This window comes from Bufo bufo, chromosome 8 (genome assembly GCF_905171765.1).
Source record: "Bufo bufo chromosome 8, aBufBuf1.1, whole genome shotgun sequence".
Lineage (NCBI taxonomy): Eukaryota > Metazoa > Chordata > Amphibia > Anura > Bufonidae > Bufo > Bufo bufo.
The window spans coordinates 99196093-99207457 of record NC_053396.1 but is presented as its reverse complement, the minus strand read 5'-3'; the positions used below and the strand labels follow the sequence as shown (position 1 = coordinate 99207457).

Genomic DNA, 11365 nt, shown 5'->3' with positions numbered 1-11365 from the left:
TCTCTTGTTTTTAAGCTCGTGTTTTTAATCTCCTGCTGCTGTTGTTGCTGGAAGTGACCATTGTCTGTCTGTTCTAATCTTCCCTTTATTTTGTACTACTGTACCACCTACTCTCAGCTGGGATTGGCGCTTTCGTACGTTTCTCCATTTCCCTTGGTCAGTTGAACCCCTTTCAACTCACCATCTCCCTTGTGTATCTCAAGGTTCAGTGCTACAAGGGAGTGGTGCTGTTAATATGATGGTGCTCCTTCCCACTCTCTATAGAGTTTGGCACAATCGGGGTGGGGGTGGGTCTGTTCATATAACAGTGCTTCCTTCCTGCCCCTGTAAAGTTTAGTGACACGAGGGGGTAGGAGTAGTGCTGTTAATATAACAGTGCTCCTTCCCACTCTCTGTAGGGTTTGGCACACCCGGGGGTGGTACTGTTCATATAACGGTGCTTCCTTCCTGCCCCCTGTAAGGTTTAGTGCCACGAGGGAGTAGGAGTGGTGCTATTCATATAACAATGCTTTCTTTCTGCCCCCTGTAAGGTTTAGTGCCACGAGAGGGCGGGCGTGATGCTGTTGATATAATGGTGCTCCTTCCCACTCTCTGTAGGGTTTGGCACAATTGTGGGTGGGGGTGGTGCTGTTCATATAACGGTGCTACCTTCCTGCCACCTGTAAGGTTCAGTGCCACGAGGGAGTGGTGCTGTTCATATAATGGTGCTCCTTCCCACTCTCTATAGGGTTGGGCACAACCAGGGGTGGGGGCGGTGCTGTTCATATAACGGTGCTACTTCCCATTCTCTGTAGGGTTTAGCACAATTTGGGGTGGGGGTGGTGCTAAAAATGAAGAACATTTTTAATAAATAAAAATCTGAAAAGTGTGGTGTGCATTTGTATTCAGCCCCCTGTACTTTGATTCCCATAAATAAAGTCCAGTGTGACCAATTGCCTTCAGAAGTCACCTAATTAGTAAATAGCCACCTTTGTGTAATTTATCTGTGAAGGTCTCAGAGGTTTTTAGTCAACATTAGTGGTCAAACAGCATCATGAAAACCAAGGAACACACTGTACAGGTCAAGGATAAAGTTGTAGAGAAGTGTAAAGCAAGGTTACGTTATAAAAAATATCCGAAACTCTGAACATCTCACAGAGCACTGTTCAATCCAACATCTGAAAATGAAAGAAGTATGCTGTTCACAGACGCTCTCCATCCAATCTGACTGAGCTTGAGTTATTTTGCAAAGAGGAATGGGCACAAATGTCCGCCCCTAGATGTGCAAAGCTGGTAGAGACATACCCCAAAAGGCTTGTAGGTGTAATTGCAACTAAAGATGATCCTACAAAGTATTGACTCAGGGGAGATGAATACAAATGCACGGCACACTTTTCAGATTTTATAAAAAAGTTTGAAATCCACGTATCATTTTCTTTTCACTTCATACATACTTGCAACTTTGTGTTGATCTATCACTTAAAAACCCAATAAAATACATTTAAGTTCAAGGAGTATGAACACTTTTTCAAGGCACTGTATATAATGCCCCACGTAGAGCCAGTATATTCTTCTCTATGCCCCCTGTATTGCCAGTATATATATGATGCCCCCCGTTGTGCTAGTATATAATGCTCCTCTATACCCCCTGTAGTGTCAATATATATATATAATATACATACTGTATATATATATATATATATATATATATATACACTCACCTAAAGAATTATTAGGAACATCTGTTCTATTTCTCATTAATGCAATTATCTAGTCAACCAATCACATGGCAGTTGCTTCAATGCATTTAGGGGGGTGGTCCTGGTCAAGACAATCTCCTGAACTCCAAACTGAATGTAAGAATGGGAAAGAAAGGTGATCTAAGCAATTTTGAGCGTGGCATGGTTGTTGGTGCCAGACAGGCCGGTCTGAGTATTTCACAATCTTATTTACAAAGAATGGTGTGAAAAGGGAAAAACATCCAGTATGCGGCAGTCCTGTGGGCAAAAATGCCTTGTGGATGCTAGAGTTCAGAGGAGAATGGGCCGACTGATTCAAGCTGACAGAAGAGCAACGTTGACTGAAATAACCACTCGTTACAACCGAGGTATGCAGCAAAGCATTTGTGAAGCCACAACACGCACAACCTTGAGGCGGATGGGCTACAACAGCAGAAGACCCCACCGGGTACCACTCATCTCCACTACAAATAGGAAAAAGAGGCTACAATTTGCACGAGCTCACCAAAATTGGACTGTTGAAGACTGGAAAAATGTTGCCTGGTCTGATGAGTCTCGATTTCTGTTGAGACATTCAAATGGTAGAGTCCGAATTTGGCGTAAACAGAATGAGAACATGTATCCATCCTCTGATGGCTACTTCCAGCAGGATAATGCACCATGTCACAAAGCTCGAATAATTTCAAATTGGTTTCTTGAACATGACAATGAGTTCACTGTACTAAAATGGCCCCCACAGTCACCAGATCTCAACCCAATAGAGCATCTTTGGGATGTGGTGGAACGGGAGCTTTGTGCCCTGGATGTGCATCCCTCAAATCTCCATCCACGGCAAGATGCTATCCTATCAATATGGGCCAACATTTCTAAAGAATGCTATCAGCACATTGTTGAATCAATGCCACGTAGAATTAAGGCAGTTCTGAAGGCAAAAGGGGGTCCAACACTGTATTAGTATGGTGTTCCTAATAATTCTTTAGGTGAGTGTATATACATATATATATATATATATATATATAATGCCTCCCCCCATAGTACCCGAATATATGCATATATATATATAAAATATCCCCCCTGTAGTGCCAGGTATATATAATTCCCCACCCTTCCTTGGTGTCCCCAGTAGTGCTTACATTTACTGTTAAAATGAAAAAAAAATATATATATTTATAATTCAATTCCGTTCTCCGCTGCCTTTTATGATGCAGGCCACAGTATAATCAGTGGCCTGTGTTGCCACATCCCGGTGCAGATGGTCCCTATGACATCAACCCTCCTGTGCCGTGTCTCTTGTGATAACGTGAATAGGAAAGACCCGGCACAGGAGGCTGCGGTGCTGTAATTGCAACCTTTTGTGCTGTTCTATGCCACATGGGCTTCAGGCCTAGCGTCCTGAGGCCTATGAGGTTGAGAGACCTCAAATGTGGCCATGATTACGCCTCCCTTATGGGTAGCAAGGTGGCGCCCTAGGTAGGCGCCTAGCCGTCATCCCAGCCCTGGGCTCCCAGTGGTAACCAAGAGGCCTTACACCTCATACAGAAGAAGAGGAGGAGATTGTTGCATACTGTCTTTGGAACAGGCAGAGTTGTGTGCAGAGGTTGTAAGTAGTGACCATCTGTAGGCCATACATAGCTCTGGATATACAGGGAGTGCAGAATTATTAGGCAAGTTGTATTTTTGAGGATTAATTTTATTATTGAACAACAACCATGTTCTCAATGAACCCAAAAAACTCATTAATATCAAAGCTGAATATTTTTGGAAGTAGTTTTTAGTTTGTTTTTAGTTTTAGCTATTTTAGGGGGATATCTGTGTGTGCAGGTGACTATTACTGTGCATAATTATTAGGCAACTTAACAAAAAACAAATATATACCCATTTCAATTATTTATTTTTACCAGTGAAACCAATATAACATCTCAACATTCACAAATATACATTTCTGACATTCAAAAACAAAACAAAAACTAATCAGTGACCAATATAGCCACCTTTCTTTGCAAGGACACTCAAAAGCCTGCCACCCATGAATTCTGTCAGTGTTTTGATCTGTTCACCATCAACATTGCGTGCAGCAGCAACCACAGCCTCCCAGACACTGTTCAGAGAGGTGTACTGTTTTCCCTCCTTGTAAATCTCACATTTGATGATGGACCACAGGTTCTCAATGGGGTTCAGATCAGGTGAACAAGGAGGCCATGTCATTAGATTTTCTTCTTTTATACCCTTTCTTGCCAGCCACGCTGTGGAGTACTTGGACGCGTGTGATGGAGCATTGTCCTGCATGAAAATCATGTTTTTCTTGAAGGATGCAGACTTCTTCCTGTACCACTGCTTGAAGAAGGTGTCTTCCAGAAACTGGCAGTAGGACTGGGAGTTGAGCTTGACTCCATCCTCAACCCGAAAAGGCCCCACAAGCTCATCTTTGATGATACCAGCCCAAACCAGTACTCCACCTCCACCTTGCTGGCGTCTGAGTCGGACTGGAGCTCTCTGCCCTTTACCAATCCAGCCACGGGCCCATCCATCTGGCCCATCAAGACTCACTCTCCTTTCATCAGTCCATAAAACCTTAGAAAAATCAGTCTTGAGATACTTCTTGGCCCAGTCTTGACGTTTCAGCTTGTGTGTCTTGTTCAGTGGTGGTCGTCTTTCAGCCTTTCTTACCTTGGCTATGTCTCTGAGTATTGCACACCTTGTGCTTTTGGGCACTCCAGTGATGTTGCAGCTCTGAAATATGGCCAAACTGGTGGCAAGTGGCATCTTGGCAGCTGCACGCTTGACTTTTCTCAGTTCATGGGCAGTTATTTTGCGCCTTGGTTTTTCCACACGCTTCTTGCGACCCTGTTGACTATTTTGAATGAAACGCTTGATTGTTCGATGATCACGCTTCAGAAGCTTTGCAATTTTAAGAGTGCTGCATCCCTCTGCAAGATATCTCACTATTTTTGACTTTTCTGAGCCTGTCAAGTCCTTCTTTTGACCCATTTTGCCAAAGGAAAGGAAGTTGCCTAATAATTATGCACACCTGATATAGGGTGTTGATGTCATTAGACCACACCCCTTCTCATTACAGAGATGCACATCACCTAATATGCTTAATTGGTAGTAGGCTTTCGAGCCTATAAAGCTTGGAGTAAGACAACATGCATAAAGAGGATGATGTGGTCAAAATACTCATTTGCCTAATAATTCTGCACGCAGTGTACACTGCTATATAGTAACATTATGTGCCCCAACTACACAGACTAACCCTTAAAGGGAACCTGTCACCAAAAAATCGCCTATTAAGCTGTTCAGAGTACCTTATAGTGCTACATAGTTGTGTCCTATTGCACTTTTTTGTCCTTTTCCTGCATGTATCGTCACTGAGAAATCGATGTTTTAATCAGCCGCTGCCCCGTGTTTCAAGTCAGGCTTGAAGTCAAGGGGGCAGCGACCTAGGCGTCTCCAATCCTGCTCTCCCCGCCTCCCGCCGCCTTGATTGACACGCCGCATCTCAGTGCCGGGACCGCGCTCTCAGCCCGCATGCGCAGTAAAGGGCTGCTGTAGCGCGATCCCGGCTCCGGCTCGTACACTCAGCCGGCTTCAGTCTCACTACTGCGCATGCGCCCGCCAGCCTTACATACTCGCGCAGGAAGAGAAGATGCCGGGCGCGAGTATGTAAGGCTGGCGGGCGCATGCGCAGTAGTGAGACTGAAGCCGGCTGAGTGTACGAGCCGGAGCTGGAATCGCGCTACAGCAGCCCTTTACTGCGCATGCGGGCTGAGAGCGCGGTCCCGGCACTGAGATGCGGTGTGTCAATCAAGGCGGCGCGAGGCGGGGAGAGCAGGATTGGAGACGCCTAGGCCGCTGCCCCCTTGACTTCAAGCCTCACTTGAAACACGGGGCAGCGGCTGATTAAAACATTGATTTCTCAGTGACGATAAATGCAGGAAAAGGACGAAAAAGTGCTATAGGACACAACTATGTAGCACTATAAGGTACTCTGAACAGCTTAATAGGCGATTTTTTGGTAACAGGTTCCCTTTAAACATCAGAAAGTGACAGAGGACTACAAGTACCGGCATGCATTGCGCTCAGGCGGCACGCGCTACTGAGCGGTGACGTCAGGAGGGGGGCGTGTTCACGCCAGGATATCCTGATCGGACATTTTGTTTTCCTTCATTAGCTTCAAGGGTACAGCAGAGAGGTAGAGGCATGTTTCCTTTGGCGAGGTCCGCCCTGTCTCTGGCCGGTAAGTTGCCGTCGGTGGCTCCTAGGCTCACGCTGAGGGCGGCGCTGTCTGCAGTGCAGTCCTGGCTCCCTCATGTATATGGTCACGGTGTTGTCTCCGTGATACGGGTCTGACGTGCCGGGTTAGTTCCGTGTCATGTCTGCAGCAGTCTGTACGTTAATGTATAGGTTATGTTTATACTGTGTGTTCAGCTTCCTGACCCCCCCCCGGTTATATCCTGTCTCCTACTCATCTAGCGGTAGGTGGCTGTGACCTGTGTCAGCCCGGGTCACCTTGGTGCCCCATACGCCCTTCCATTACCGTTGTGGCCACGGTGCCGAGGAGAATTAGAGGTGTTGTCCATGGCAACCAATCTGAATGCTGCTTTCATTTTTTGATTTGCTTTAATAAAATAAAAGCTGAAATCTGATTGGTAGCTGTGGACAGCACCTCCTTCTCTTGTGTGCAGGGTGGTCATACTTGACGTGTGTTACTGACCTGTAGGTAATGTGGCCCCCGGTGGTATCTTTGTGGCCCCTGGCTTACTGGTGACATTGAATTGTCATCAGCTGCAGACTCTGGGTTGTCACAGGGGATGTGTGCTCTGCTTCTCTCCTGCCTCATCTACCCCTCCTCAAAGCTAGGTTGGTAGAAAGCTCATCTTGAACCCTTGGGTTACGTTCATACAGCATTATTTTTATATGGATTTTGAAGCATTTTCTGCACAGAATTCCACTTGAAGGGAGTCTGTCGGCTACTTTGAACGTTTTGCACCGATCATATCACGATTTAGCACAGTTGCTGAACTAGGGTTTTCTATACCAAAATTTTTATTCGGTTTCAATACCATTAAAAAGTCTTCCTCGTTTTCTGGAATGTCCGGCCCATAATAGAACAGTCCGATCCTATTTTTTGAGGGATCAAGGTGACTAAAAACAAAAGGTGAATTGTGCAGTTTTTCTTTTACGGCGTTCACTGCATAGGACATAAAAAAAAAAAAAATTAATATATATATATATATATATATATATATATATATATATTTTTTAGGAGACGACACTTTAAAAGGATTTGGCACTTTAAAACAGGGTGGCAACCCCCCCCCCCCCTCCCCTCATGTGTAGACATTACCCATGGGTACACCACCTCTTTAAATTGGAAAAAGACCCTTGTTGAATTTTTATTTTCATTTGCTAAATTGAGTTGTGTGACATGAAAAAAACCACATGGATTAGCTCATTCAACCAGCATAAACTACGGCAGTGGAAACGGCAAACCACGGCAGAACCACGCCCATAAAATCCGCTAACCGAGCATGTTCACCCATGCAGATGCCACACAGAAAAGCCACACATCATCTCCTCACCCGTATTCTGAGTAGAGCTTTCCTATGATGTACATGTGCCTGTATATATCTGGACCACGCATGCTCTGGGGGATAGATGAATGGGTTGGGGTGCGGTACTGATGACAGGTTCACTTTGTCTTATAGCCCGCGGCGTGCAGAGGTCCATCTCCAGGCAGACGCATCACAAAGCTGTTCCTAACTTTCATGACAAGTATGGAAACCTCATCCTGGCATCTGGAGCCCTGTTCTGCGTCTCTATCTGGGGATATGTAAGTATTAGGAGATGTGGGTGGTTGCCCAGGAATGAAACCCCCCTGCACCACATTCACATGTCATTGTACTGGCGGGGATGACCAATGCCATCCAGTTCACAGTGACAGGCTTGTGTACGATGGAGAATGTCCCCTCGGAAATGACCAGGTTCATCTACTTTTTCCTATCAGCCTTTTTCATAGCTCTCTGTATTCAAGGTTGATGTGAAATACACAACTTAGTCTACTTTCACACTGCCGTTTCTGGGTCCGCCTGTGAGATCCGTTACAAGGCTCTCACAAGTGGCCCCAAACTGATCAGTTCAGCCCCAATGCATTCTGAATAGATAAGGATCCGTTCACAATGCATCAGTTTGGTCTCCGTTGCATTTTTTTTACTGTTACTAAAATGCAGCATGCAGCGTTTTGGTGACCGTCTGACGATGCAGAGCCAAACGGATCCGTCCTGACTTACAATGTGAGTCAATGGGGACGGATCCGTTTACATTGACAAATATGGTGCAATTGTAAACTGATCCATCCCCCATTGACTTTCAATGTAAGTCAGGACGGATCCGTTTGACTAACACGTAGACTTAGACTTTTTTTTTTGACTGAGTTATGCAGACGGATCCGTACTGAACGGATACAAGCGTTTGCATTATAGGTGCGGATCCGTCTGTGCAGATACAAGACGGATACGCACTGAACGCAGGTGTGAAAGTAGCCTTAGGCGATGGACCCTGAGAAGCAAGCACATGCTTATTAAAAAAAAACAAAAAAACACTCCATTGTGACAACTGGCCGCAGTAAAAAATAGCGGCACGCGTGACCTTGTCCTTATGTAGCTTCCTGTAGGTTCCACCTTGAAGCCTTTTCGCACTGTATAGCAGGAGTGGAGATCTCCTTTCCATCCCTGGTCATCTATGTGGCTCCAATGTAAGCCTTCACTTCAATTGCTCAGACCAACTGCAGACATAATTGACATACTGTGGGTTTGGAAATCCGCACAGCAGGTCCGTTTCTATTCAGAACAAATCCTTAGTGTCCATGAGAATTGTCTATTCCCATACACTTTGCTGGTACTGTACCACACTGCCGTTCTTCTGCACGGAGCCAGTCTTCAGGATCAGAGCTAAAGCTGCTGAATGACATTACATCCCATAGCATTAGCATCCTAAATACAGGAGCCCAAACGGCTGAGCAGGGAGCTCGGTGTTCAGCTGGTATGAGCAGCAGGCACCATGCCCAATATTCTCTAATCCAGGAGACCCACTCCCATCTTAAAAACGGAAACCCCAGCAGGTGCCACCAGGAATGGAGGGGTAGCCGCGCATGGACGACTCTATTTCAATAGGACATGCGAAAATAGCCCTTTGCGCTTACCATGTTTTCACATGTCCTATTAAAGTGAATAAAGAGATACATATCCTGTGGATATGCCATAAGTTGTCCAGATGGGCAACCCATTTAATTTCACCTCTTTACTGCCAAGAACGTACATTATCCATTGTAATGGACATTTCTTAATACCGGCGTCTTATACTCTGGCTTGCTGGCATTAGACACCACAATTGTTGAGACCTGTGTGCCAGAACTGAAATGCACACCGGCTAGGAGCTGGCGTAGGTTTCAGGTATGATTAATGCCTGTGTTTTAGCGTAAATACTAATGTGCTGGCTAGGCCTGGCCTTGCACCATCCAGTGCTGCCTAGTTTTTGAAAAGTGGCGGGTAGGCTGCAAGTCAACCAAAAAATGGCAGTTTGCGCAAGTAGGGGCTTGCACAGAAATGTTCAACTCTTCATGCCAGAATATTGGCAGAGGACTAATAAATGTGACCTTCGAGTGCTTGCTTTGTGTCGATAGAAGATGAGCTCTATGTGCTGCCAGACAGCACCACTGCAACCATAGATTAGTGCAGAGATCAGCAACCTCCGGCACTCCAGCTGTGGTGAAACTACAACTCCCAGCATGCTCCATTGACTTCTATGGGAGTTCCAAGAGCAGCCAAGCAAGTTTGCATGCTGGGAGTTGTAGTTTCACCACAGCTGCATTGCCGAAGGTTGCTGATCCCTGGATTAGTATCTCTGAAATATAACCATTTAAGGGTCACAAGTTTAGATAGTTTTTCCTGTATGAATGTGATAAGCTGCATGAAGCATATGTCATCTCTTGGGATCACTTGGAAACCTGTAATCTGGGAATCCCTGCCTTTCATTGAATTCTGCCTCACCAGCGATCATAATGTTGTGCTGTACTTTGTACCTTCTGTCTGCCTATTATTCTGAGTATGTAGTAACCCGTTATATCCGAAGACATCATTACATGATGATCCTAGCGTTTGATCCTGCAGAGGAAGAGGTGCTATGTGTACTTGATGACTTTATGTATGTTCCTATTTTAGGTGATAACACAGACTGGAATTTGCTGGAACCTGTCTCCAGTCGGTAAAGTTACTCCAAAGGAATGGAAGGACCAATAAGACAGACACGGCTGTTTTACACTTACCTCCAGTACTTTTAACAAGCTTATGCTTTGTACATACCTTATCTGTAACCTCATTGTCCCGTCGTATGGTGATGAGGTTCCTGTTGTAATAAACATGGAACTAAATGGAAGTGTTTTTTGTTCTTAGTCTTTATTTCCATGTCAGGTTGTCACAGAAAATCATGACATGAGCACAAGAGGTGCACAAATAGGTTAACAGCACTCATGCTGGGGTTAGAGTGCCCCTCATCTGTACTCATGCTTATCTAACAGAATGTTTGTAGTTCTATGTTGATGGGAGACCCTTCTGAGCCTTTATTTCCTGGAGATTATAGCCTATTTCAGTGTGCTGTAGTCTCTCAGCTGGAAGAAGAAAGAAAAAGGGGATAAAGACTGGGCACAGATGCATCATTGTGGAGAAAGTCTACTCAAAGGTCCCAGTGGATGAAACCCTAAAACCCCTAGACCAGGCATGCTCAACCTGCGGCCCTCCAGTTGTTGTAAAACTACAAATCCCACAATGCCCTGCTGTAGACTGATAGCTGTAGGCTGTTTGGGCATGCTGGGAGTTGTAGTTTTGCAACAGCTGGAGGGCCGCAGGTTGAGCATGACTGCCCTAGACCATAGTCTGACTACATGTATCCATGAGCACTAAACTCCCAAATAAAGCATAACATCCTAGGCCAATTGAAGAGAAACATGGGCTGAACACCTTGAGATTGCCAACTATTGGAGCCCTTTCCCAGGCACAAATATTTGTTGTGAGTGTGTGATTAACATCTGTTAAAAAGTAACGGCTCCTTTTCTTTCCCCATACATGTAACATAGTATATAAGGCCGAAAAAAGACATTTGTCCATCCAGTTCGGCCTGTTATCCTGCAATTTGATCCAGAGGAAGGCAAAAAAAAAATGATCTAGAAGCCAATTTTCCCCACTTAAGGAGAGAAAAATTCCTTCCTGACTCCAATCAGGCAATCAGGACAACTCCCTGGATCAACGACCCCTCTCTAGTAGCTATAGCTTGTAATATTATTACACGCCAGAAATACACCCAGGTCCCTCTTGAACTCTTTTAGTGAACTCACCATCACCACCTCCTCAGGCAGAGAGATCCATAGTCTCACTGCTCTTACCGTCAAGAATCCTCTTCTATGTTTGTGTACAAACCTTCTTTCCTCCAGACGCAGAGGATGTCCCCTCGTCACAGTCCTGGGGATAAATAGATGATGGGATAGATCTCTGTACTAACCCCTGATATATTTATACATAGTAATTAGATCTCCCCAGAGTTCTTTTTTTCTAAAGTGAAAACCCAAATGTTGATGATCTTTCAGGGTACTGTAG

At 45.1% G+C, this 11365-nt stretch overlaps 1 protein-coding gene across 1 annotated transcript; it reads left to right on the top strand.

Moving 5' to 3' along the window:
- Positions 1-5833: 5833 nt before the first annotated feature.
- LOC120977735 (cytochrome c oxidase subunit 7B, mitochondrial) lies at positions 5834-10151 on the top strand. The gene is made up of 3 exons (XM_040405812.1): positions 5834-5955; positions 7427-7551; positions 9938-10151. The coding sequence occupies exons 1-3, from the start codon at positions 5919-5921 to the stop codon at positions 10013-10015; spliced, it is 240 nt and encodes a 79-aa protein (XP_040261746.1). The 5' UTR covers positions 5834-5918; the 3' UTR covers positions 10016-10151.
- The last annotated feature ends 1214 nt before the right edge of the window (positions 10152-11365 follow it).

What these genes read in the sequence shown, in the direction of transcription:
- LOC120977735 (XM_040405812.1), top strand. Translation starts at nt 5,919, where the DNA reads ATGTTTCCTTTGGCGAGGTCCGCCCTGTCTCTGGCCG. An exon ending in GTCCGCCCTGTCTCTGGCCG is followed by an intron (nt 5,956 to 7,426) that starts GTAAGTTGCCGT and finishes TTTGTCTTATAG; the next exon opens with CCCGCGGCGTGCAGAGGTCC. An exon ending in GCGTCTCTATCTGGGGATAT is followed by an intron (nt 7,552 to 9,937) that starts GTAAGTATTAGG and finishes TTCCTATTTTAG; the next exon opens with GTGATAACACAGACTGGAAT.